This window comes from Fringilla coelebs (genome assembly GCF_963513975.1).
Source record: "Fringilla coelebs genome assembly, chromosome: 7".
In the NCBI taxonomy this organism is placed as follows: Eukaryota; Metazoa; Chordata; class Aves; order Passeriformes; family Fringillidae; genus Fringilla; species Fringilla coelebs.
The window spans coordinates 27,065,329-27,091,321 of NC_140035.1; the positions used below are offsets into that span (position 1 = coordinate 27,065,329).

The following is a 25,993-nucleotide window of genomic DNA, read 5'->3' on the forward strand; positions in this document are numbered from 1 at the left end:
TCTGAAAGGGGCACAAGCACACATTTAAGAGAGAGGAAAAAACAGTAAGAGGCCCAAAAAAGCAGAAGATGATGTCTACCTGGAAAAAGTGGGAGAGGTGATGGAAGGATGCCAGAATTTTCTTAGCTACTTCCAAGCAGGAGTAGCCTGCATGTTTCAATGCCTACTGAAAATAATGGAAATATTCCTACTAACGACACAGGAACCTGAATGAAACTTCTGGAGCATCAGAGTGTTATCTTTACAGAGTACAGGATGAGAACAGAAATAGTGAACTCCTTGGCATTTGTGTCAGCATGCTCAACAGCCAGCAAGGAACTGATCATTGCAAAGAATCTTTTACCATCTGTTGGAGAAAACTGTAGTTTGTTATTGAATGTGTGGCAAGAAGGAAACATTTCTGCATTGCAGATTCAAATTTTCTTCAATCTGTGCAAAAAAATATATTAAGGCCAATATGGACTTAGCAGGATCAAGCCTTTAAGCAGAAAGGCTAATCTATATACATTTCCCTACATGAATGCCATAGTTCTTAATCACATATAAAATACTATTTTATATTTTCTAGAAAATATATGTCTTAAAATGCTAAAATTAGTCAGAAAATCAGTTATTTAGGTTTAAATACAACGATTCCTACTTCTACTCAAAAGCACTTCAGACCATTACAGTAATTTAATTACAGCAGATCTTTTTTGTTGAAAACATATGGTTCAAACGCAGGAGATTTATTTCTGACAAATGCAGTCATTTAAGCAAAATAGTGTAATGAGTACACAGGAGGAAGAATGAAGATAAGGATGTAAGATATAAAGTGCATATTTTTGGTAGCTGATTCTATTCAGGAAAAGAGAAAATACATTTATCTGTGTGTTGATTAGTGCGTCTCAGGGCAGTGAATCAGTTTTCCATTCCAGTCTTGTGTACTATGGTTTGTCATTCACACAAATGTGGCCCAAGGAGGAAGCAGCTTCATTGTTTGCCATCTAAGAGATAAGCAAGAAATGACAGCAGTGACTTTGACTGGCAACCTCCCAACATTGCCCTCAGGTGTCTCCAAGTCAGTGATAACTGGGATTAGGACTAAAGAGGGATGGAGAATCATGGTCCCTGCTCTGGTGGACCTCACCTCCGGCAAGCTCCTGCAATGACAGTAAACCCACAAACCAACTGATTCAGGGGCCAGTGGTGCCTCACCACAGTCACAGAAATACCATGGAAGTAAATCTGTGGATGAGAGCTCAGGAGTTTCCATAGCAGAGCCTCAGAGGTTCAGGGCACAGCATGGATTTATATGCTTGCAAGGACCTTGCCTCACCAAGTAAAAACTTACCCAGAAAAAGAATTGTAATAGCAGTGGGAACATGACTACAGTGAACACTTGCAGAAAACAGAGCATAAAGGATCAGCATTATATGAAGTGCATTGCCTTGTTTGTTTTCCTTCTGTCTCTTTGTGTTAGCTCTGAGTTAATTATTTCTCTCCCAAAGAGTACTGGGCATAGCAGGGAGTACTACAATGAAGTGACAGTGCCAGCATGCAGTCAGTGGGGCAAAGCACCTGGAAGGAGACTGAAGACCCTTAGAGCCTGATCCATTGCTTGTTAATAAGATGAGCGATTTAATCCTCTATGGGATTTGACATGCAGAAGAAAGGAAGAGGGTTTAGGGAAAGAGAGGGTTGTAAAAATTATGTAAACTTCAAAGAAAAAAAAAATACAAAACCCAGAGAAATTCCAATACAATGTATGAATGGCATTTGTTGAAATAACTTGTGTAAATGAGACCTGTTACTGGACATTTCAATTACAAGGAGCTGTATTTAAAGCATGACTGATTCGAGGCATCATTAGGCACTCCACTATTTAGGGGTGCCCAAATCAGTAAATATTCCTACCCAGCAACTGTTACACAGAGCCTTCCCCCACCTTCTCTTACCATCCCAGTAAAGGCATCAGTGCAGTTTGCCCGTATTTGCTCAGCAGTCAGGGGGCTGTTCAGTGCAAAGGTCTTTTTCAGTCCTCTTTCATTCCTCACACCGGTTAGTGCATCCCTCAAAGCGAAGAACACAGAGCTTCCCAGGAAGAATCCTGCCTCACCTATCCCCTTTAAAAGATTTTAAAAAGTCACTCTCTCATATAAATACACATATACACTTCTATTTTGTATTGCATAGTACACACAAGTAAGCTGCACACTCTGAATGACATTATGATTTCTCCATAAATTAATATTTTTATTCTAACTTTTCAGTTTATCACCACATTTAAAAGTATGGTTTTAAATTGATCTTGTAGCTTCTGTGAATGGTCTGTTAACAAAACTCTAAAATCACTACTTGCCAACCATTAAAGTGACACAACAATATCTGGCTTTCCGTCTTATCAGCTTCCCTGATGTCATAAATAAAACATTTTACTGGACACTTGTTTGAAATGCTAAAGGACAGGAACTGTAAACATATGTATTTTATATCAAAGTAATTTCTCAGTTTGGCCTGGGCTAAGAACTAAGCCCTGTGATGATCTGCTTACCTTGGATGCATAGATGGCATAAGGATTTTGAGAACGTGACAGCAGGGAAACACTAAACTGCTCTGGAATATCACAAACAGCAGGGATCTTATACTGATCTGGACCCCGAGTATAGAGGACTCCTTCTGAAGAATACTTTAACTCCTCCATTGTATACAGTCCAACACCTTGAACAAAAGCACCTTCAATCTTTAAATAAGAAAAGAAATGGCATTTATGTACTTATGTTTGGTTAACCAAGAAAACTTCATCTAGAACTCATTTGTATAACTAGCTGTTACTGTGATATATGTGAGGCCTAATGCACTTCTGTTTGCCTAATGAGATTCTTCAACATTTTGGGGCAACTGTAATGGAAAAGCTTTCCTCTCTCACACCTGAGAGGACAGATGCTTGTATAATGAAGTGATGAGATCTGTGGACCAGCCTGCAATGAATAAAGATGTTTCCTCGCTATCAGCTGGCGAAGGCAGATCAAACAAGTTGGAGAGTGTAAATCACAAACAGGATTTAAGTCCAGTACATAGAAGACACACACACATACTGGAAGTACTACAGGTTGAAACCATGGGTAAAATTCAAGCTTCTTTGACATCTATAGAGTTCTGACACTGATTCAATTGGAGCAAGTCCATAGGCAAAAGACATTCTAATATGATCTATACTCTAGTAAGAAATGAATATTTTCTGAATTAATGAGGTAATCATCATTTCACATGAGGACAACAGTGTAATAGAAATAAGGCATTCAAAAATTCTTGGCACATACCTGTCCTATATCCACAGCTGGATTTATGCTGCATCCAATGTCCATAACAATGTCTGTTCTGAGGTTCTGTTAATAAAATTTAAATTTATATCACCCAGAGAGATGGAATGAGAGCACTAGAAAATAATGTGGGTCAGAGCTGGAATTCAGTGAAATAAGAAATACTGAGATAGAGGCCCTCCATGTACATAATTTCAGAATAATTTCCAATATCTTATCACAAGCAAAATGGGCTTGTCTCAACTTTTACAGAAGTTTGGGCAGAGACAGCCCTCCCATATTTTTCCTATTGCTCAAGGAAACCCTCATACAAATGTACAGAAAGAGGGCACATGATCATCAGTCTATAGCCTTTAGCTGTCCAGATGGTCGAAAGCCTGGAAATTGAATATGGCTATAAGGTGTTTGCTGGCAAACAGGGACAGAAGAAGCAAAGAATATGTTTGAAGTCAGCCATAACCCAAAAGGTGAACACACATGACATGTATGTCAGAAGCTGGTTAATACTGCACGGCTTCCATTCTGCTCCACCTGGAATTAATATTTACACCACTGATATATTTACTAACATGTGAAGACAGGTGACTTATTAACCCCAAATCTGAATGATTGCTGGAGCAAGCCTTATTCACATTACTTTCAAAACTTCTCTGACATTCAATTATTACCTTGTGATCTCCTGTTAGACAGTTAATTTCAACCTCTGAACAAGCAGCTCCGAAAAGAAAATATGTGAATGGCTTTCCTTCCCCTTTCTCCCAGTCCATGTATTCATTGTAACCTCTGATGGAAGAAACAAAGTCCAAAAGAAGGAAACTGACCACAGTTTACATTATAATGAAACAGATAAGCACATAAGTTTGAAACTGCTTGTGAAATCTTAAGTACAAAATCTAAAGTGAAATCTTAAGTAACAGCTCACAACTTTAAAATTTCATGAAAGCCTAAAGAGCACCACTACTTTAGGTTTGATGACTCTGGTATTTGTATAAAATATAGTAGACAAATAAGCTATTTCAGTTCAGGAGAGTCTATAACCAGCATAATCCTATAAATATACTAATAAAAGCACAGTAACCAAATACAGAATAAACATTTAAGATAGTGGTTACTGGGGTAATAGTACATAAAGGAATTTAGAAAAAAAAGAGATGAAAACTTGTCAGGACCTATGAAAGAATAATTTCAAGAGATAAATGAAAAAGTCAAAATTACCGAAACAGCTTACAGAATTGAGTGAGAGGGTTAAAAGAGGAATATGGAAATAAAGGTGTAATTACTTAGAAGGGAGTGGGATTCACTGAGGACACCATAGTAGTCAGGAATGATGAGGTAAATCCAAGGACATGAGAGAACAGTGAAATGTGGAATCTTCCAAACACGGGAGCTACGTGGCTAAGGTGTATTTTCTGACTCTGTATGACTGAAATGTCTTTGTTGAGCATATTTAGGCTTATAATAAAACAATTACATAGTACAGAACCGTGCACCAAAAAAGGGATACACAGAATCTACATACTCAACTTCTCATAATCCATTTACCTCAGCTGCCTTTGAGATTCTTGGAAGTAGGGAATATGACTAGCTAAGAGCTAGATCAATACAGGACCTGAGGCTTAGGGATCTGCAGATGTTTTTGGACACCATTAAATATCGATAGCAAAGTATGACTGTTGTGCATTACTGCGGTGATATCAACATTCCTAAAGGGCTGCATAAGCAGAAAACATACTTGAACAGGCTTAACAGAAGGAAGGGACATTTTATTGGGATATTTCTCAGTGTTTTATAAAATTATGGTTTTCCCAAGTGCGCTTTCAACTTACTCCAGACTACCCAGAGACCTGAAAAGTTGCTATTGATAAGGAAGAACCACTAGCAGAGAAGAGATAGGGAAGAGATAAGGCACAGCAGGCCAAGAGAAAAGCTTTTCTTTGAACCCCACCTGAGTTATAACACAGGAATTTTTCATTTCTGGCTCTTTATAAACACTATGAAATAATTCAAAGAAAAGGGACCAAGAGACTGCTCTGAGAGCAGTGGGAACAATGATATTTGTAGCTTATAGTAATCCAGCTCCAGTAAATAAACTATATCCCACTTTGCACATGACTTACAGGCAGCAGTCAATTTCTTGACGCTTTCTGGTTTGTTAAATGTCAAACCATGGAGCAAAGATGGCATAAAATATTCTTTTAATATTTTCTAGAGAGTTCACAGAGGACTAGACATAAATTAACACCTAAACTTTATGCATCCAACTCTCCATATATCAACCAATTATATACAACATAAAATGAGCTATTAGAAAGATCTATTAGACAGGATATTCTCTTTACAGCATTAATTATCTTCAGAAATCAGGCCTGGTCTAATTTATGCATCTTAAGGAACAAAAATATATTACCTAAAATAGCCAGTGGCTGAAAGGCTCACACTCTGTTTAAAAGCTTCTTTAATCTGTAAAATATAGCGGTGCTAATGGTAAGCCAAGGAAGGAGTCAGGAAGGAACACAGCATAGACATATTTACTTTATTTACATACATATACTTACCCACACATATCTACTTAAAACCCAAACTATAAAAATTGCATAGAAAGGAGGACAAACTGAGTTAAGCATGCTTAGCTGCACATGGTGTCTAATGCTACAGAACTAAACCCCTCTTGCATGAACAATCTGAATTCTTTTGGCAATAAAGAAGGAATAGACCTGTCAACAGCAGCGTTCTTGCAGAGTCTTTATTACTGGTAATGCCATAGTCAGAAAGGGCCCTGCTCAGTTTTTCTGATCAAATTCAATAGAGTTGGGTCCCGCTGTCAGCTAAGCAGATCTGGTTGATAAATCACTGATTATATTGGGTCATGTGACTGTGTGCATGTGCAACCTTTTGCTTTTTCTTGGATAAACTGCCTTTATCTTAACCCACTGACTTGTTGGCTTTTTTCCTTCCTGTTTTCTTCCCCTATCTCATTGAGAAGGGGAGTGATAAAGCAGTTTGTTGGGCGTCTGGAGTCCAGCCAAGGTCAAACCACCACACTGACATAAAAGATCTGCACAACCTATTTGCACAAAAATGACAGTTTTCAAGAGAAATTATCTTTACAAAATTCTGCCAGTCATGAAAGTTACAGTATGAAGCCCCAAATCTATTCCCTTTGAGCAATTCTCATGTTAAATTTACTCAGTTTACAAGTCAAGAAATTTTTGTAAGGCTTTTGGCCAGTTGTACTGACTTTCCAAGATACAAAGTTACTTCTTTGCATATATTAACATTCCTTCTTTGGTCAGACATTTCTAATAATAATTTTGGTGGGTCTGAAGGATCCAAATTAATTGTATATCTGTTAGAGGAGAATGAATGTTTTCGATTAGTGTTTTATTACTACTTCTAAGCAGGGAATACACAGCTGGCTCTTACACAGAGCTAAGGCCTTTTCTGCTTTTTGGATTGCCCCACTAGCAAGGAGGCTGGAGGTGCATGGGAAGCTGGGATAACTGACCAAAGGGATATTCCAGACCATATGGCACTATGCTCAGTATATAAAGTGGGGGGAAGCAGGAGGAATGGGGGGACATTTGAGGTGCAGGTGTTTGTCTTCCCAAGTAACCATGATGTGATGGCACCCTGCTCTCCCAGAGATGGCTGAGCACCTGCCTGCCCATGGGAAAGAGTGAAATAATTACTTGCTTTGCTTTGGTTGTGTGTATGGCTTTTGTTTTATCCATTAAACTGTCTTTAATTCAACTCACAAGTTTTCTAGATTTCACTCTTGCGACTCTTTCCCTGACTCCACTGGTGGGGGAATGAGTGAGCAGTTGTGTGGTGCTTGGTGGCTGGCTGAGGTTACACCACAACATACTGCAACCCTTTAGACATAGGCTGTGGACCAAATCTGAGACTAAGCCGACCTGGCTGTGCCAAGATTCCTCTGAAAAGTTTAGAAAGCTAGGGGATCTCACTGATGCTCATGATTCAACAGGAGGGACCATAACCTGATTTTACTGTAACCCATTTTAACAGATTACAGATTTGTTACTTGTATATTGCACTGGCAATATTCAAATACTGTACTAGCAATAAATCTAATTATTATCTTCCACATAATCATTTATGCCTGGCCAAGAACCTTGAGTTTCACCTTTTTGTGAGATAGCCTGTTTTTACAGTTTTTAACTTTAGGATTATTAGGCTGGACAGAGTTATAGACTACAGTACATTTATCACAGTTTCTGCCAGCACTCAAACACATTCAGTAGGACTCACAGGTCTTACCCAATCATTCCAGGTCCCTGTTGGGTTCTTCTTGATAATGGGCTGCAGGCGTTTCAGAAGAGTTTGGCAAGCATCCTGGTGAGAATTGAGGGAATATATCAAAAAATTAACACAGATGCATTTAGTACTATTCAGGTTATGTTCTAGTTACTATTTCATTAGTGCATGCTTTACTGTCATCTTAGTTTGAAAAGGTGTTGCAGGAAGTGTCATATTAACTGCAAAGACATAAAACTTCTAAATGGTTAAGTTACAAGGGCTGGGATCTGTATGAATCAGTAGATTTCAAACATGAACAGAGTGCAAGATTTGTATAGAACTAGTTAGCTTGTTAGATGAAACAGATTTTGTTAATAATATAAGCCTTTTTGGGAAAGTCCAGATCATATTCTGAAAACTCAAACACCGTTCCACAGAAACTGTCATGTCATCTTTTTTCTTGGCCATCTCCAGCAGTATTATTGGTAATCCCAAACTTGACATATATGGGATCACTAGGGCCTAAAGTCTGGCAAGCATACACCTCAAGGGATAGGGTACTTTTTTCAACTAAATACTATTCTTTACCTTCACAGCCATGCCATTGACATCGGTCCCTGCAGATCCTACCGAGGCAAATGCATTGGGAACAGTTGCTGTGCTCGTTTCACAGAAGTGGATACGTGACATGGGGATGTTCAATTCCCGACTAGCAACCTGTTCCAGGAACAACATATTCTTTGTTTTAGAAAAAATCTAAACACTCCAGCAATTCCTCAGTATTTGATAGAAGTCAGTAATAGCAGGAAAGATAAAAATTTTATCATGTTCTCTTCCAGTCTCCAGCTGAAATAATTCTGTCGAATTTGGTAGTACTAAGAAACAGAAAAGGACAATGTTCTGACTGTACTCAAACTCTGGATTGATGCTCTGAAGTCCAACACTCATTCCTGATTTTCCTGCTTATATCCTGTAAGACTTACAGCAAATTATGCAAGCCCAGGTCCCAAACTTCGACTGACTTTATAAATACCTTTACAGATCTGTCTCAGAATTATCCATTAACCAAAAAGGATCATAATGTTATCATCCTGACTATACCAATCTGAATAATCTCTGCCCTTTTCACTATGGGTTTTATGGGATCAGCCCCCAAAAATCTTACTTCTAATAAGCCTCTTCACATGCTATTAGAAGAACAAAAAACAGTCTGTTTTTTCCTTCCTTCTGCCTCTATGAATTAATGAAGGTACCTTTGCTTTCTGACTCTATCAATGTAAAAGTAGTAGTGGCTATCCTGATAAAGAAACTGTTCTGCTGGTACACTAACTACCCAAAAATAAAACCTTCATACTGGTTATCTGCATGATAGATAAAGCACACAACAGTATTTATTTATATAATTTGTTACCTGGATCATTTTTGTATGAATACCCTGCCCCATTTCAATTCCACCATGTGTCAGAAGCACAGACCCATCAGTATAAACATGAACCAGTGCAGCAGCCTAAAAAAGAAAAGCAAAATCAAGATCAGACAAGTGAGGAAAAGTGTTGTATGTAGTAATGAATTGAATTTAAAAAAATACAGTGTTTAAGTGTATTTCAGTTTATGTGTTTAGTGGTTTTGAATAGAAGGCAAAATTTGACAGTCTACTTGCTGCTCTTCCTCTATCATAAACTTTGAAAGAAAAGGATACAAATCGTTGCATGTGGTCTTTTCTGTTATCAGATCCTGAAACAAACCTGGCAACAGTATCTCAGTGGTTCCAAAAGAAGCTGGAGGAAAGCCCTCACTAGTGGCTCTATGTGCAATTTGCTGCAAGTTCCATTTTCTCTCTCATTGACATGTGAGAGCCCTAGTGGTTTTTAAATGGCATAGGTTGAATTTCCAAATAAAATTTTTCTTCTTGGACTCATCTAGAAGTAGCACTGTAGACTACAAAGACCCTGTGACTTTAATGGTAAACAGAGCCAGTTTTATATGACATAAGTCAGTCAATTAATTAATTTTTAATTTATAGAATGTTATCTCTTTCAGAAGCACTGGACACCTACATTAAAAAAAAAAAAAACAAGGACCAAAAATACTATTGTCCTTTTTTGCTTTCTTAACCTTAGCCTTTGATGGCATCAAAGGACTTAAGTCTTGAAGAGAAGCATCCCATAGTACCTCCACAGGCAGAAAGAGGAGGCTCAGAACTATTTCTGGAGTGGACAAATTATTCAATGAACATTTTTCTATCAATCTTCAAAAACTTTTTCTAAGTGCATTCAACTCGCCTATTCCAACACTGCACCTCAACAGATGGAACTAGCCTTTAAGTAGGCAGGGTTCAAGCTGCCTGGGTCCTGAAAACCAAACAGCTTTGCTCTCAGCTTGAAAAGAGCTACAGGTTACCACAGCCTCTTCAGGGAACAATCATCAGGTGGATTATAATTTTCCAGGAAAAGATAACATATTTGTTTAGTATCCTAAGATAAAGTAACTGCAGTCTTCTATGGATAAAATGCTTAGCTCACTCACCCTTCATGAAACTCACCTGAGAAAGGTAAGGTGTGCCTAGTCCAAATGGAAATTTCATTGGTACAATGGCCATTCCTCTTTTCTTCCAGTAATTTTGTTTGTTAAATTCATTGATAGCTGTCTTCCTACTGTGGTATGCAGATTTCTCCATACATTCATTCCAACACCGTATTAAATTCTGTGGATCAAGTGTTTGTTTGAAGTGTGTCTGCTCGCTCTTCTTATACATATTTATTTCCCTAACCTGAAAAAAATGAAATTACAGCTATCTCACAATCCTGTTAAAGGCAAACGGACTATGTGGGGGGACTAACAGAAAGCAACAAGATCACTGTATGGTTTTTTTTTTAACAATACCAATTTGTAAGGCCATGCTATTCATTCTACAACCAAACATTGATTTAAAGAAAAAATATAAATTTTAGCACAAATTATGTTTGACTTAGAAAAAAACTGTTCAAATAATTAAACTAATCTAAAGGTTTTAAACTTTCCAGTTTCACATACTTCATTTCAGGAGAGAAATTGCCTTGATTTAGTCACCTTTTCTGGTGATAAACCAGTTTTATCTGCAACGTCTGTTATCCAAGTTTCTGTGACCAGTCCTGACTGAGGAAAGCCAAAGCCTCGGAATGCTGTATTTGATGGCAAGTTTGGTTTGCAGACATAAGCCCAGCATCTCAAGTTGGGAATCTTGTATGCATTGTCCATTTTTAATAAGGATACTTCTGCTACCTGAGGTAGGAGACAAACAGATCTAGTTTAATGTCAGAAGAGTGATTCTTTCAAATTTACATTTAAATCTTCCTCATCTCTCATATAAAAGAGCTTAACTTGAGACAATTAGCTTTAAAATTAAGTTTCTGACAATCATTGGTATTAAGAGTACTCATGCATGTATACAGACTTCATTAATACATTTTTCATGCAATATATTAATTTTCAGGGGTTTTTTTTGGATACAGAACACAGCTGATGTTTGTTACTTGTACTTGAATGTTATCAACAGTTAAGGATGTAGCAGATATGTCATTTTATGATTGATTTTACCCCTACTTCAATACTAAAAGCCACACAAACTAAAAATAGACAGATTAGATTTAAAGCAAGAGTAGCTAGGAAAGGAATTGATGAAAGCACTCTGTACTATTCTGAACTATCACATCCTATGGAAATCCACACTTAAGGTTTAGTTCCACCAGAAACCATATGTACTGCAGTCTACAGCGTCTTCTGATCCTTACATTTTTCATTTAGAGGTTTTACATGACAAACACAAAACTACATGAGGAGGAAAATGCTATACTAGAGACCTCAAATTAGGCTCTAGGAGTCAGTATTAAAAAAAAAAAAAGTTTGATGCCTGATGAAGAGGTCACTGTCCCTCTTTAGTGTTAGGTAGATTTCTCAGAATGACAAACTCAAGCCTTGGTTATTCCTGCTATGTCCTGTAGCTTCACTGTATCATTGTAGGACTTCACCTTAAGATAGTTCTGACATGATCTGCATTAATGTACATGCTTCTAATAATGGATTTTCTTCTAACCTAGGCTATTTTTCAGAACCAGGTTAGGCAGCAATGCCACAGGCAGTTACATTAAGATTTCAGGATGCAGAAAATCCTCATAGGCAGGTCAATGACAAGCAGCTGAGGGGTAGTACAGCAAACATTTCAGTTACAGCAAAATAGCCTGAACAAACACAAATACCTAGTGATAATATCAAAGCAAGAAACATTTTATACTTTGCAGACCTATAAGTGAGGAACTGAGGTATACAGCACAATTAACGCTGACCCAGTACAGAAGTGTATAGGGATAGCAACAGGATAAGGATCACTGTGAATTTTCTGAAGGCCAAGAAAGATTTTCCCAGCCCTGAAAATATAAAGCTTTAGGCAGGAACAAATGCAGGTACTACACATTTTAAAAGGAATACAATGTTAGTTGAGATGTTCATAACAGAAAAATAAGCCTGAGAAAACATTAATGAAGTGAATGTGTAGGGCAATATAAGAAAGTAGTGAAATGCTTCACTAAATTCAATATGGAAAGGTTAACCTGCTCAGTGTAGATCCTTCCAAAACCCCACAATCCCTATATTAAAAGTCTATATGATTAATAATACATGAGCAAGGGAATTTGGCTTCATAATTTTCCAGCTAATGACTCCTCCATGTTTTAAGGTTCATCAGTATAAAATCCTTACCAGGACAGATTCATCAGGGGTACATCCTCCATTAACATAATATTTAGCATCCACAGCTGTGATCCTACCATCATTCATGAAGCCAACCTAGAAGGATCAAGAGTTGTTTAGAATTCAGCATTCATTTGTTTCCAAAGTGCTTGCATACTTTGAAAATTAACATAACCCACACATTTAGGGTCATACTGCACCATTAGTTTCTGGGCAGCATTCGCTGAAACTACAGAGAGACAAGAGAAAGAGCGTACATTTCTAAGATATAGGCTTTCCCTCCTGGCATCTGTGATCTGTATAGGTACAACACAGAATATGCAACATAAGCCCATTAGGAAAGGAAGGATCAGTGTCTTCCTCTCTATTGCCTGAGATGGCTGGCAAGAGTGTCATCTAGGACTGTTTACTGTACATAAAATCAAATCCCACTTTAATGGTAAGAACAGGGCAGAAGGAGTATGACATTTATGTTTATTAATGAAGAAATATCTTTATCTCACATCCCTCTTTTCACCTGTTGCCACTAACAGTTCCTGAATTCTCAACATGAGCTACAGCTATTTTTCAACTTTAGGGAAGCATCTTATAAAACCCCTCTTACTTTACCTATATAGAATGTCATGCAACTTGCTTAATATTAGCAGCTAAATTTGCAGCAGCCTTAGGCTGCAAGCTGTGACCTTTCCTCTATGTAGGTTGAACTGTTACCCAGTCAAGTAAAAGGCGGCCTCAGAGTCAGTTCAAGCTGAAAGATAGGGAAGCTACAATCTCTAGCAAAGGCTACACACTTAGATATATGAAAAAAAATGGCCCAGCAACAGACAGTGAAAGAAACCCACAAAGAATGTGAAGACTCCAGACCCTTAATATTCCTACTGCTTTGTACTGTCATGTGAGGGATGGGGAGCTTAGACTGCAAGGGTATAATTGCCCAGGTATCACCCCATTGTTCGGAGTCCCTCTTTGAAGGCATCCAGCTTGAGCTGGAAAGCTATTTAACAAAAGGTATTTTTAAAGAGAAATCATTTAGCTTATTGATTCAGCAGAAACTTGAATTTAAACCCCATTATGGTGGCTGGCACAGATAATTTATATGACAAGTAGAGAAGGAAAAGAAGGCAGAAATTATCCTAATGCATAATTATAACTGATGACAGTGCATGGGCAGGAAAGAGATTAATTTCCTCCACAGTTTTCTGCATGACACTGTTTCTGTGAAAAATTAGCTGCTTCTTTGTGTGAATCTAACCATATGGAGAGTTTAAAATAAAGTTCTGCAGAAGTCTGCTATAGGTTAGTTTCCTGGTCCTAGAAAGAAGACAGAAAGAGATATAAAAGGATTAAGAAGGAACTAGAAAAAATAATAATACAAAACCCTGAAGAGAAAAGGTAGAAGCAGACAAAGGGGCTGTACAGCAACTACCTCTTGGGTTCCTGGCTTGTAGTTTTGTTTTAAAATTGAATTGGTTATACCAATTTTCATTAGCAGAACACATTACCCAGTAAGACTGAAATATTATTTGCAGAATACAGGTGGGTATTTTTTCACTGAATTCTTGTGGCACTCACTTTATATTTAGCCAGAAAAGGATGTCGGCCGCCAGTGATTACCATATCATCCTCTCGGCTCAGAATAAGACGGACTGCTCTGCCGGTTCTAAATCCAAAACAGAAAAGTCAAATTGCAATTAAAATAAAGGATGTTATCAATAAGATGGCTATGGCTACTCATCATGTATCCAGGTCCGGCCACGCATATAAACATGCATTTAAATTAAACTTAACTTTAATAAGCCTGAGTGTATGCTTAACACTACGTCCAGATTTCATATTTCTCACATTTAATATCATGTCAGAATTTTCATCTGTTGAAACCCATCAAGAAAACCCAGTGCAAACTACTCCTGAAGAGTCTATTTCAGTGTTAAGTGTTCATCACCTCTTAGCTATTTAGAATCATACTGAAATAGAGTGTCTTGGAATGAAACTAAAATATGACTAACAATAAAAATATGAAAATTAGTCTAGAAACACATATATAATTTAAAACAATTACTTTAGAAAAATGCACATTAGGTGTAAAATAAGGTCCAAATAATAAAAAAGATATTTTAAACCATAAAATAATTATTATTTTTAGCATGACCTGTTAATAAAAAACACAGATAATGTGGCTAAAAATAATCAAGAGCAAATTTTATACCAGTGACAGTAGAAGCAACATAAACCTATTGAGCTAACTCCTCAGATGACAAGATCATTTTGGCCTACAGGATGTAACCCGATATGAATTCTGCAGCATATCAGTTATGCTTATAAAGGAGTTTTGTATGCCCTGGCAGCTAACTGCCAATATTGCCCTGCCAAATTTGGAAGATGGAGGGATGAAGCTTTACATGTTAATGTTCTTAAACTAAATCAAGCAGTTTTAGAAGCAGCATATACCTCAGAGATTTAAGCTAATTTTAACTGAAAGATGCTGAGGACTGAACTAGAACTATTTCTTAAAAGCAGTACCACTTGTGAACTCTTCCTTCTGCATTCTGCTGTGTCAACGAATTTCACAACTGGAGGGCTAGTGTCATATTTTAATGTATGTACAAAGTCTCAGTAGTTAGGGACCGGTCCTTTTGAGTATTTCTAGCTCATACTAAAATCATCTTCTTGTAGCCCATTTAGTTGAGGCTAGAGCTGCTTAACATAAGTAATCCAGGAAAACAAAGCAAAGAAATGCACTGAACAGTCTTGTAAAGTGTGAAGTCAGGATTGTATGACATTTTGACTAGCAGCTTTGGAAAAGAGAAAGCATTTTTGCCAAAATGGAAAACTTGTTTGATTAACTTTTTTCATATCCCAAAACACTGCACTTACTACATGCATACTGCACTTACTTGTTTGCTGCCACTGCAGCAACTGATGCCAGTAAGCCAGTTCTCAGGATTTTCCCACCAAAAGCTCCACCAACTCGTTTAACATGGCACATGATCCTGTTGGCTGGAACACCTAAACTCGCAGCTACAATCTCCTGTAAAACAAGTTTTAATATTTTATACCAACCCAAAACTAAGTCTGAAAGTAGGTTCTGAAATAGAAACCTTTTCTAGAAAAGGGCTCCACAGATATTTCTATTGAAGAAATATCAGATGAATATAACTTTTCCTTTACCCTAGGTTAAAAAACAAAGAAAGAATAACAACAAACTCCTAACAGTGCTCACATTTCAAATCTTTACCATGCAGACTGTGAAAAGACCATTGGCCAACGTGAAGAAAAATAACCTTGAATTACATTATCTAGACAGTAGGAAGCTTCAGGTATAATAAAAATGGATTAGTATACAGTTTATATTATTTTTATTACTAAGGTAATACCTCATTCTTAGTTAAAATAAAACTATTTGTTTCTTAAATATCTAAGGTCTTGGCTAGTGTCAGGAATGTTTTTGGTGGAAATAATTCTCTCAAACATAAAGTTCTTCATACTACTTGGCTATTGGCAATATAATAATAATGGAAACTATAGAAGGAGCTGAACTGGGCCAGTGTTGAGTCTGGAATACCATCAGTTTCATGCACTATGGCCATTGCTCTGTAGGCCACAAGTTATGGCAGCTTTGTTTTGTCGTTTGCCATCATGACAGTGTTTAGAGGGCTAGAACACCTCTACTATGAAGACTGAGAGATTTGGAGTTCTTCAGCCAGGAGAAGACAGCTCCAGGGAGACTTTACTGTGGCCTTTCAAACTATAAAGGGGATTTCACAAGAAACAGACGAGAACTTTTTAGCAAAGCTTGTATTGACAAGATAAAGGGATATGGTTTTAAACTAAAAGAGGGTTGGTTTAGACTGGACAAGAGAAAGAAATCTTTCACAATGATGGTGGTAAGGCATGGGAACAGGTTGCTCAGAGAACTTGTGGACACCCCATCACTGGGAGTGTTCAAGGGCTGTTGGATGGGACTTTGAGAAATTTGATGCAGAGAAAGACAGCCCTGTCCATGGAATGAGTGTTGAATTAAATAGTCTTCAAAGGTTCCTTGAAACCCAAAACAATCTGGGATTACGAGACTGCTGGATGGAATAGCAGTCTCACCTACAGCTGTTAGACTTGATCAGATCCTCAGTAGATTCTGACTGTAGAGAACTAATTGCTCCTCACTCCAGTGGAAAACTAACAGAGATGGAGGAGCCTCAGCACTCCACAGGGAGTTTTTCACGCCTACGACAGTGAAGTGTGAAGTACTTTGTTCAAAGGGAAAAGAGACTTATCCTGACAGTGTAGTGCTCAGTGTTTATCAGAATACAGCAGCACAACAAAGCAGTGGACACTACTGGACATCCAGATGGGCAATTTCATGGTTCTAGGGCATCTGTTCCTACAGATTTGCAAACCAAACTTTAAAAGCTCTATTGTCACAAGTCCACACACTTTCTCTGAGAATGCTCTGCATTACCTGAATAATTGCTGGATGCTGTGTTGACACATACAAATCCATTTCTTTATCCTCTCCTTTTGGTACAACAAGCATACTCTGAGTCTCCATGTAGAAGTGTTTCTGTCCTCCAATGCAAATCTCCCCTGATCCAATGAGAAAAACACAAGTATTACTGAGGGAAAAGGACAGAAGAAATCAACCAGAGAAGAACTAACAGCCCACCATAATGTAAATGGTGGCAATCAGTATCAAATCCTCTGATACTTCTTGTGTGAAAGAGCAACATCTAAAATAAAAACACAAATTAAAATCCTTGTAATATTAAATTGGTCTTGTTCCAGTAGCATCACTAGAACTGGATTAAAGCAGAACACTATTGCCCACAAGTGGCAACAACAATCAATAAAGCCTAGATAAGTTAAACAAAGCATGCACATACTGGACCAGGTCAAGAAGAATGCCACCAAGATCATCAGGGGGCTGAACCACAGGATGTATGAGAAGAGGTCGAGAGAACTGGATTTATTCATTCATAAGAAGAAAAGGTTTAAGAAGAGATCTTATTGCTGTCTACAACTACCTAATGGAAGGGTGTAGACAAGAGTGAGCCAAACTACTCTCAGAGATGCCCAATGGAAAGATAAGAGGCAATCAACACAAGAAATTCCAGGTAGATATAAGAAAAATCAAAATCAGCATGAAAGCAGTGAAATACTGGAACAGGTCCCTATAGATGTTGCATAATCTCCATATTTGAAGATATTAAAAACATGACTGGACATAGCCTGTAACAACCTGCTCTAACCAGACCTACTTTAAGTAGGAGCTTGGACTAAGACTCCCTCCCAACCTAATTATTCTGTAACTTTTTTCAAGAACAGATGATGAAAAAAACTTGTATGTAGCAGCAGAACAACAATACACTAGGTTTAGCCACGCTGTCTCCCAAGTGACTAAGGATTTTCCCAGACCTAATGACTACATGGAAAAAAGGTACAACTGGGACTTGAAGAGCAGACAGCCAAACACAAATACTGACAGCCAAAAATTTCTCATTTAAAGTATTCTACAGTTTACCTTCAATTATATTATCAACACTTTCAAATGCCTCATCAACATTTCCTTGTTCTAATTTTCTTTTTGGCTCAAAGAAGGAGTTGTGTTTAATAGCTTCCTGTAATGGAGAAAAAGGGAAATAGGGTGTTTTAAGTATTTTTAAAATTCCCAGCTTGTTGCAGCATTTTAGTCTCAGGACCAACACCATCGTCTTCAGAGACTGGAACCACCAGCTACCTAAATCAATGAACAGCTGTATTTCATCACATTACTGTCATTGTTGAGTTTGTTTATTCAATAAGAGAAATCTTGTGTAACTGATGACAGCAGTTTCTGAAGGAAATGCATTCAGTTTATTCAACCTGCTCTTCCCAGTCATACATCCAGGAAATGACCAAGACACCACAGAGTAAGAATGCAACTGCATCATCCAAAGTGTGATGCCAGTAAGAGGGGAAGAAATCACAATGACTAAGTAAAGGTGGAATCTATTTATAAATTAGCATGAGTTTATTTCTAATAAGATTTCATTGGATTTTCAATTCTAATGAAATGTTAATAAAATTTATCTATTTTTCTATCAGAAAGATTGCTCCATTAGACCACACACACATTAAAACAACCTGTAAAGTGACTACCAGAACTAATGCTGATTGCCTGTATGTTCTTTGTTCCTTACTTCTATTCTCTTTAATCCAGGGTAAGTCCATATGTGACTCTCACATTACACTTCTAAAATATTCATCCCTAACACCTTTCTTTCATTTTCCCCCAACATCTCCTACGTCTCCAGCCTAGCTTTCAAGCTAGACAACAGATAAAAATGCTAGAGATAATCAGGAGCTGACTGTTAGCCACTATACATACTGACTTACCAACTGGTAGCTACCAGAAAATTAGAAACCAGCATACTCATTGCCTTTTCCTCACTGGGAACATTAGGAGAGTTCTTTTTTTTTTTTGCAATCTAATGTTTATTACTGTAAAACTTGTGAAACCTTCATACTTTCAAAAATGTTGCGTGTCTATCACAAGTGGTCAAAATTAGACAAAAGGTTAAAAATTTATTTACAGGGAGATAAGCATACTGCTTAATTGGATGTTCAAATTAACCTGGCTTCCTTTAAAAATCATGTTTTAAAAGCAACTAAAGAGTATGAACTGCTTCCATTCATTAAATAGGTAAAACAATAAAAAAGCAGAAGACATTATTAGTACCTCAATTGTTAAAATTACTGGTTCCAGCATTTCATACTCTATCTTCACTTTTGCAGCAGCTTGTTTGGCATGAACATCTGAATCTGCGACCACAGCACAGACAATCTGACCCACGCAAATCACCTGCAGAATACACATCAGTACTGGAACAGTGGATTCAAACAGTTTCCACATGTGCTACTGATATTCTTATTTTACATTACCACCACTTATGTTCCCTGTGCAGAAGTTTTCTTGGAGTTGGAACTTTTCTATTTTAACATCATCCATGAAGCTAACAAATTATAAAAATACCACTATAACTACAGAATCAAGGAAAATACACTGGTCAGAAATGGATAGAGGGACAATAAAAGGCTGAGAAAAAAACCCAGTTAAAATTAAGAAAATCAGTTGCAAAAAGATTGTATTTATACCTCGTTTCTTGCAAATATAATCTCTGGATCATCAAAAAAATGAAACTCATTTGCAGCTGGCACATCATGAGCTGTTATGACATCAAACACACCTGCTCCTTTTAGGGCCTCTGAGGTATCTATAGATCTGATTGGGATATGGGAAGAGAGAAGTGTGATTCATTAATTATACAAACTGATCACAGAGGAAGGGAACACAATATAAAGCTATATTTCTTGTACTACCAAGATTTGATCATAGGCTCACACACCCCTTTTCTTTCTGTCTCTGGCACGTGGAGAAGTGCAGATAAAAGACAATTTAAGATTCTACTAATCTGCGTCATTTATAAAAGATAATTTAGATACATCAGGGAAATCACTGGCCCATTAGACTGCCTGAACTGCATTGGTTTAATAAAAATCACTGCACAATTACAATGTTACAACTGCAACTTTCTAAGACTTGACAGCCTACACACATATTGCAAGATACAACTACTCATCTTCAGATGGAGGATTCATGTAGAGAGATATAAAAGTTACAAAACCAGTATAAATGGAGAAGGTCTAGGTGTAGAAGGATCAGAAGGAACAGCAGAAGGTCTGTAAGAACAGTATGTTTTGATAGCATCTACTTCAGCAGGTCATCAGATCCCAGCACATGTACAGGCATCTTCTCTGGACACCCAGATCAGGAGACAAAGGAGACTGAATAGATCCTATTGACTTGCAGAGATGGGGGTGATGTCACCTCTGTGATGGGACCAAAAAGAGGGCTGCCAAACCCAGCACTGATTTAAGAATAAGCCAGGAAATATGACAAGGACTCAGTAGCTAGAAGCCCCAGTCCTACCTGTCATGACAGACTATTTGATTATGTCTTGGTGCCTGAATGTTGAACAAACTGCTAGGACAGGTGTACCTTGGCAGCATAAAAGCATACATTGAAACAGTGTTCTTGCAAAATAAAATCCTCTTCTGCACCCTTTTCTTCTATAAAACTCATATGAGCTTTGACACCTTGCTGCTGCAATGTTGCCACACTATTTCCTACATTTTGAACAATTTTCTTCTTTCATCATAGAGTTAAGGTTTAAAAGCAGTGTTAGTAAATCTTGAAGTCCTCTTGCACTGCGCAGTTGAGCAGTTTGTGGAGGTAGCTAGGCTAGCTCTGGGCTGGTTTATGGACCAGAAACAGTTCACCTTTACTAGTACAGTAAAATGGGGTGAGACACTTAAACCTTTCTACTAGGGCAACAATACTGCTTCCAGCATGGATTTGGCTGCAGGTATCAGGCATGCTGTTTTGTACACACATAACTCATTAGTCTCTCTAAAAATCTCAGACAGCAGTTCATGATAACACGTTCTTCAGGTCCACTTTGAACACTTACACAATCTTAGCATGAACTCTGGAACTAGTGACAGGAGCCAGGAAAAGCTCCCCATCCACAGAAGGAAGGTCATCAATGTAGACTGCTTCACCAGTGGCATGCTTTATCCCAGACTGGTGCATAACGGGCCGTCCTACAGGGTCCTGGGGAGACTGGCTCGGATCTACATCCTGAACAGTCAGAAACACACACCCAGCACCCCCAGTTAAAAAAAAAAACAGTCCTGTTACAGTGATCAGAAAATTAGATGAATGAAAAACTGCTCATACTATCATCTTCTGGTTCAATATTGAAAGAGTTGTGGTTGCAGGAGGTGACTGCTCTCCTTGGGATTTTATTCTCCTCTTTTCTTCTCTTATGGAACCTTCAGAGAACCTTCTTCTCTTATGGAACCTTTTCTTCTCTTATGGAACCTTCTCTTATGGAACCCACACAGGTTTGTTTATCTGGATTTTTTTCCTTAATTATTTAAATCAAAGTGACAAACCCAGCACTTTTTCAGAAGGACATTTTCCTCCCTTACTGAATAGTGTAATGAAGCTTTGATAATTTTCTGAATTATTCTCACAAGATTCTGCTCTGAATGTTACCAGTGTCAGGTGGTGTACTATGAGCTATATGCAATGATTTCTAAGATTTGTCTTCCTCATTGAAAGAGTGCAACTGATCATGTAAATCAGTGAGAAAATATTGCCTAAATATTTTCTTCCCAATTATTTACTTGCACCTGTGTATGAATTTAGCATCTTATTAATCTTAATTTGCTAAGTTTTTAAAATTAATTCAGCATTTCCAGTTAAATCTGCCACATCAACTAATGTTGCCAACTTCCAGAACACCTTTTCAATTTCTGTGTCAGTATTCATGCTAACATTTTCCTTTTCTATATTTAGAACTAGTTAATTGTTTAGTCCTTAAAATGTTTTTACTTCTAAAGCTTCTAGCACACAAGTGTTCAGGCTACACATTTCTACTTCCTGCACTTTCTGGCACACTGTCTACTGTTGGCACCAAGTCAAGAACAAACACTCTTCACTTGACTGCCTGAAGTTCCTCAAATGGATGCCTCAGCCAAACCACTTCAACATTTCCACCACAGAAGGACAACATATTTGGATTTCAGGATAAGCATTCTTTTTATTCATCTTGATTTTAAAAGCTCAACATCCAAATGAAGGAGTGCAGACAAAAAATATGGCCTTACAAAATCCAAATAGAAATTTAAAGTGTAAAAACTCATTTTCTGTGTTTCTAAATTTCTATTGCTCAGTACCAATTGATCTGAGTAATAAATTGTTTCAATTTCTGATGTTCAGTCACTTTATTACAGATGGGGAATAAACTGGGGAAAAGTCACAGAAATAGTCCCCTTGATCCTGGCTCATCTAACTGCCTCTTGCCCTTGGTTTTTTTCTTTAATAATAATAACAACTTTGAAGGAAGCTTAATATAAAAATTTTACCACATTTGAAGTATTTAAAGCAAGTATTTTTCTAGGGAATATTCAAAAATTAAAAGAAAAACAAATATTTATCTATATTTCATTTGAATTTTTCTTTAGGTTTTCAAAAGTTGGTATTTTGACTTGTGTATTGAGGGTGTCAAAATATCAAAAATCCTTGCAGGTGTTTCCACCATGAACTATTTACATGGCAAGCTCATAAAATACCAAATGTGTTCTTTGCTGCTCTCTACTGTTGATTTAGGACAACTTGCTTGTGTTAATTTGAGCACACAGTCATCACACACTATCTTGATTCCTAAATCTACAGTAAGACCTAAGAGCCCCTGAGGATCTTGAGACAACAATACTATAGCTATGCTAGAGTGTATATATACTATACCTGGGCTTTTCAAACTTTTTTTTTGGTTTTTAAAATTTCTTTCTAACTGGCTTGCACACTGCAATAAACCAATTTTAAGCAGTCTGACAATGGAGTTTGTTGAGCATATTTATCTTCAACTACTGTCTAGAAGAAGTGAGTATACCCCAGAATCTATTTTTACAAACAAGGATTCTCCAAATGAGATACAGTTAAAATCAACCACTAAAAGCCTTCTGCTTCCAGTCCTTTGGAAAATCTGAACCTGACCTTCACACTGTAGCTCATGTTTGAACTGTGACTTTTTATGCAGTCTTATAAAGCACAAAACAATGCATGAGATCACTTGCCTGATATATTTGGATACTCTGGGGCATTCTGGTTTTGAAATCTTGTAGGACACTCTCATATTCCACAGGTATGCCAGGATAATGGCAAGGATCCTGAAAAGGAAGTGGATTACTACTAAAACTGACATTTTGAACATTACAATTAGAAAAGCCAACAATCAAAATCAAGCACAAAATCTTTATACAGGAAATGCTTTCCAGGCTCAAACTAGAAAGGCCCTAAAACAACAATCTGAAAACAATGTAGAAGTTTTAGGTGTCACTAAATAATATTTAAAAATATATTAGATTCAACAAATATACTTTTTAAAGTAAGTAACATAAAGTAGGGACAGACAGAAGAGCTTTGTTTTGAGGTCTGATCAAAAGTAGCTCAGAATCACTCCTGGTACTAAACAATTACCTATAATGTTGATTTCGAGGAAAGAGCTCAAGGTAACAGAAGAAAAGTGTAAAAGGGATATTTTTCTCTGTAAGAACATATTTAAGGCAAAAATAAAAAAAGTAAATTACCCTAGAACATCTTGGCAAGTGAAACTTTAGTGTCCTCATCTCCCAGTCAACAGCTCGTACAAGACGGAGGGTTGGTTTAGTATCTACAGTTTTTTTCCAAAGCCTTTATTTCTATTTCATCTATTTGTGCCTTGAACTACAGAGTAAGATCTTTTGTATATTGTCTTTGGGTCTGGGAGCTTGCTGCTGGTATGTTGTATTAATATTGCTTAAATGTCTTTTAAAGCCTTATGTCCAAGGTCAAGATATCTGAGCATCTAAAAGTTAAATGGGCATCTCCCCATCAGTCTCTTTGGGAGTTAAACACTTAGGTTATTGTGCAGCCCCAAACACCAAAGACAATGATTTAGCACACTGTACAAATTGCAAGCACTAACATATAGCAAAACACCCCTTTTATTTGCTTGCACAAGAGCAGACATGGGGAACACCTGGTTTGTTTAGCCTGGAGGAGAGTCAAGGGAGACCTCACTGAGGTCTTCATCATCCTCGCAAGGGAAAGTGGAGGGGCAGGTATCGACCTCTTCACTCTGCTGACCACTGATAGGACTGGAGGAAATGGCATGAAGTCGGGAGGGGAGAGCTTTAGGTTGCACATCAGGAAGAGATTTTTCACCCAGAGAGTTTGAGCAGTGGAACAGGCTCCCCAGAGTAGTGGTCACAGCTCCTAGCCTAAGTTCAAAAAGCATTTGGACAAAACTATCAGGCACATGGTGGGACTCCTGTGGTGTCTGTGCAGGGCCAGGAGTGGGACTCCATGGTCCTAATGGGTATCCTGTAACTCAGGATATTCTATGATTTTAGGAACTAATTTACCATTGTCTTCAATGACTGCGATACTTCCAGGAAAAATCTGTAGAAGAAACTGACCATCAAAGTTTTCTTATAGTCTACATTTTCATCACCAGCTGAGCCAGGAGGAGCAATTTCTTTAAGGACTAGTCTGCATGCTTCATCCAACATTTGTTCATTCCAGTGTCTGTTAGGAAGAATAATAGATACAATCAGACCAGGACTAATAGAAAATAAATACTGATTGCAGTAATTTATGTGTACCATCAACCACAGACATAATCCTGCTCCCAATGAAGCCAAAATATTGATTCTAATAATGTCTACAATTTTTAAAATGGTGTAGATCAATGGTCTCACAAAGCTGAACTCCCATAAGTAAACTGAATTAAGTGCTATGCCAGCATTTTAAAATAAACAAATACATAATTAAATAAACTCTATTATAGCTTTAAAGCTACTTTAGCAGTCTTACTTATTCTCACCATATTGCAGATACTATCCTATATTTGAAAAAAAGTAGATATAGATGCAAAATGTAGATACTTTCAAGGGATCTAATGAGCTGTTACATTTTTCTGAAAGCAATGTCTTCCTCAAATATCTCAACACTGTTAATTCTCCATAGTTACACAGCCACAGATATCAAAATATTAAGTCTGTTAGACTAAATTTAATCATGTTAAGCATCAAAAAATAGTGAGCACTTCAACTAATAAAACAGTTGCATATTAATTAGCAAAAAAAGGACACTGGGGCTTCATTTAGTCTTATTTTTATGTTTCTTGAATTTGCAATTTTTTTCCTCCAAAACTTGGAAAAGTGCTGCAAAGGGGGAGGGAAAGTCAGGGACTAATTCCAGAGATTATTAGGACCTTGTAGATGAATATATATTGAAAAGGTGAAGACTCGACTTGCGTTTCTAACTTTATTGGGCAGATCTAATGTTCTTAAACTTTGTATCTTTTAGAGACAAACTGAAGGACTCAAGAACACTGATGAGAGAATCCTCAAATGTATGGGGTACAGAGTAATTTACCCATCCTTGGGTTTAGGTGCACAACTACTGATATATAACTCACCCACTTATCTCACAGGCCATCTCTCTTATCTCTCTGCATAATTCACACTGGAGTTGCACTTCATGTGCAAACTCCAAAATGTAACAATCCTGAAAAGTCATCATTAAGGCTTGATCATTCACTTGAACATACAAGGCATGAGTCAGGCAAATGAAATCTTTCTCTATTTCATGTCTCAAAGAACATGAACCCAAGCTTTCAAAGTCCCTTTGCTCAGAGACACACAAGACAAAGAAATTTTACCTTCCAATAAGTGTCCAACAGGTTTGTTTTGCACAGACTGTTGTTGAGACAGCACCTCCATAGAAAATGCTTAGATCCTTTATAATGTCTGTACCTTCTTCAAAAAGGACCCTCATCCCAGCATTGATTATCGGAAGAGCATTTTCCCGTCTTGGTGCTTGTCGAAACGCAGAGACATACTCCCCCTGAGCAAGATCACACAGAAGTGCAGACATGTAAGTACCTGAAAGTAGAACTTGTTTATTGAGCTATGTGAAGCAAGAGAACAGAAAATGAAGAGCACAAATTCAACTTCCTGAGTAGTCAAGACCATGCACTTTCTTCTCTTGACCTTTCAGTAAATTTACCATCTTTGATTTTCTAGCAGCTCATACCCAATCCTCCATCACCTATACAGTTCAG

General features: G+C 37.5%; 1 protein-coding gene across 3 annotated transcripts in view; it reads right to left on the reverse strand.

Annotated features, from left to right (window-relative positions):
- Nucleotides 1–262: 262 nt before the first annotated feature.
- AOX1 (aldehyde oxidase 1) overlaps nt 263–25,993 on the reverse strand; it is a 38,291-nt gene continuing 12,560 nt past the window's right edge. Inside the window, exons 14-35 of one of the 3 annotated variants that reach the window (XM_084209495.1) lie at nt 25,592–25,776; nt 24,291–24,453; nt 22,962–23,054; nt 20,789–20,958; nt 19,413–19,539; nt 18,997–19,119; nt 17,800–17,896; nt 16,741–16,865; nt 15,179–15,312; nt 13,857–13,944; nt 12,294–12,380; nt 10,629–10,820; nt 10,102–10,329; nt 8,971–9,066; nt 8,148–8,276; nt 7,581–7,655; nt 5,710–5,762; nt 3,971–4,085; nt 3,303–3,368; nt 2,534–2,722; nt 1,928–2,105; nt 263–986 (exon numbers count right to left, since the gene is read on the reverse strand). In XM_084209495.1, coding sequence (XP_084065621.1) covers nt 973–986; nt 1,928–2,105; nt 2,534–2,722; nt 3,303–3,368; nt 3,971–4,085; nt 5,710–5,762; nt 7,581–7,655; nt 8,148–8,276; nt 8,971–9,066; nt 10,102–10,329; nt 10,629–10,820; nt 12,294–12,380; nt 13,857–13,944; nt 15,179–15,312; nt 16,741–16,865; nt 17,800–17,896; nt 18,997–19,119; nt 19,413–19,539; nt 20,789–20,958; nt 22,962–23,054; nt 24,291–24,453; nt 25,592–25,776 — 2,727 coding nt within the window. In that variant the 3' untranslated portion in view covers nt 263–972. The remainder of the gene's footprint in view (nt 987–1,927; nt 2,106–2,533; nt 2,723–3,302; nt 3,369–3,970; nt 4,086–5,709; nt 5,763–7,580; nt 7,656–8,147; nt 8,277–8,970; nt 9,067–10,101; nt 10,330–10,628; nt 10,821–12,293; nt 12,381–13,856; nt 13,945–15,178; nt 15,313–16,740; nt 16,866–17,799; nt 17,897–18,996; nt 19,120–19,412; nt 19,540–20,788; nt 20,959–22,961; nt 23,055–24,290; nt 24,454–25,591; nt 25,777–25,993) is intronic. The other 2 variants (XM_084209494.1, XM_084209496.1) reach the window with 2 other exon arrangements.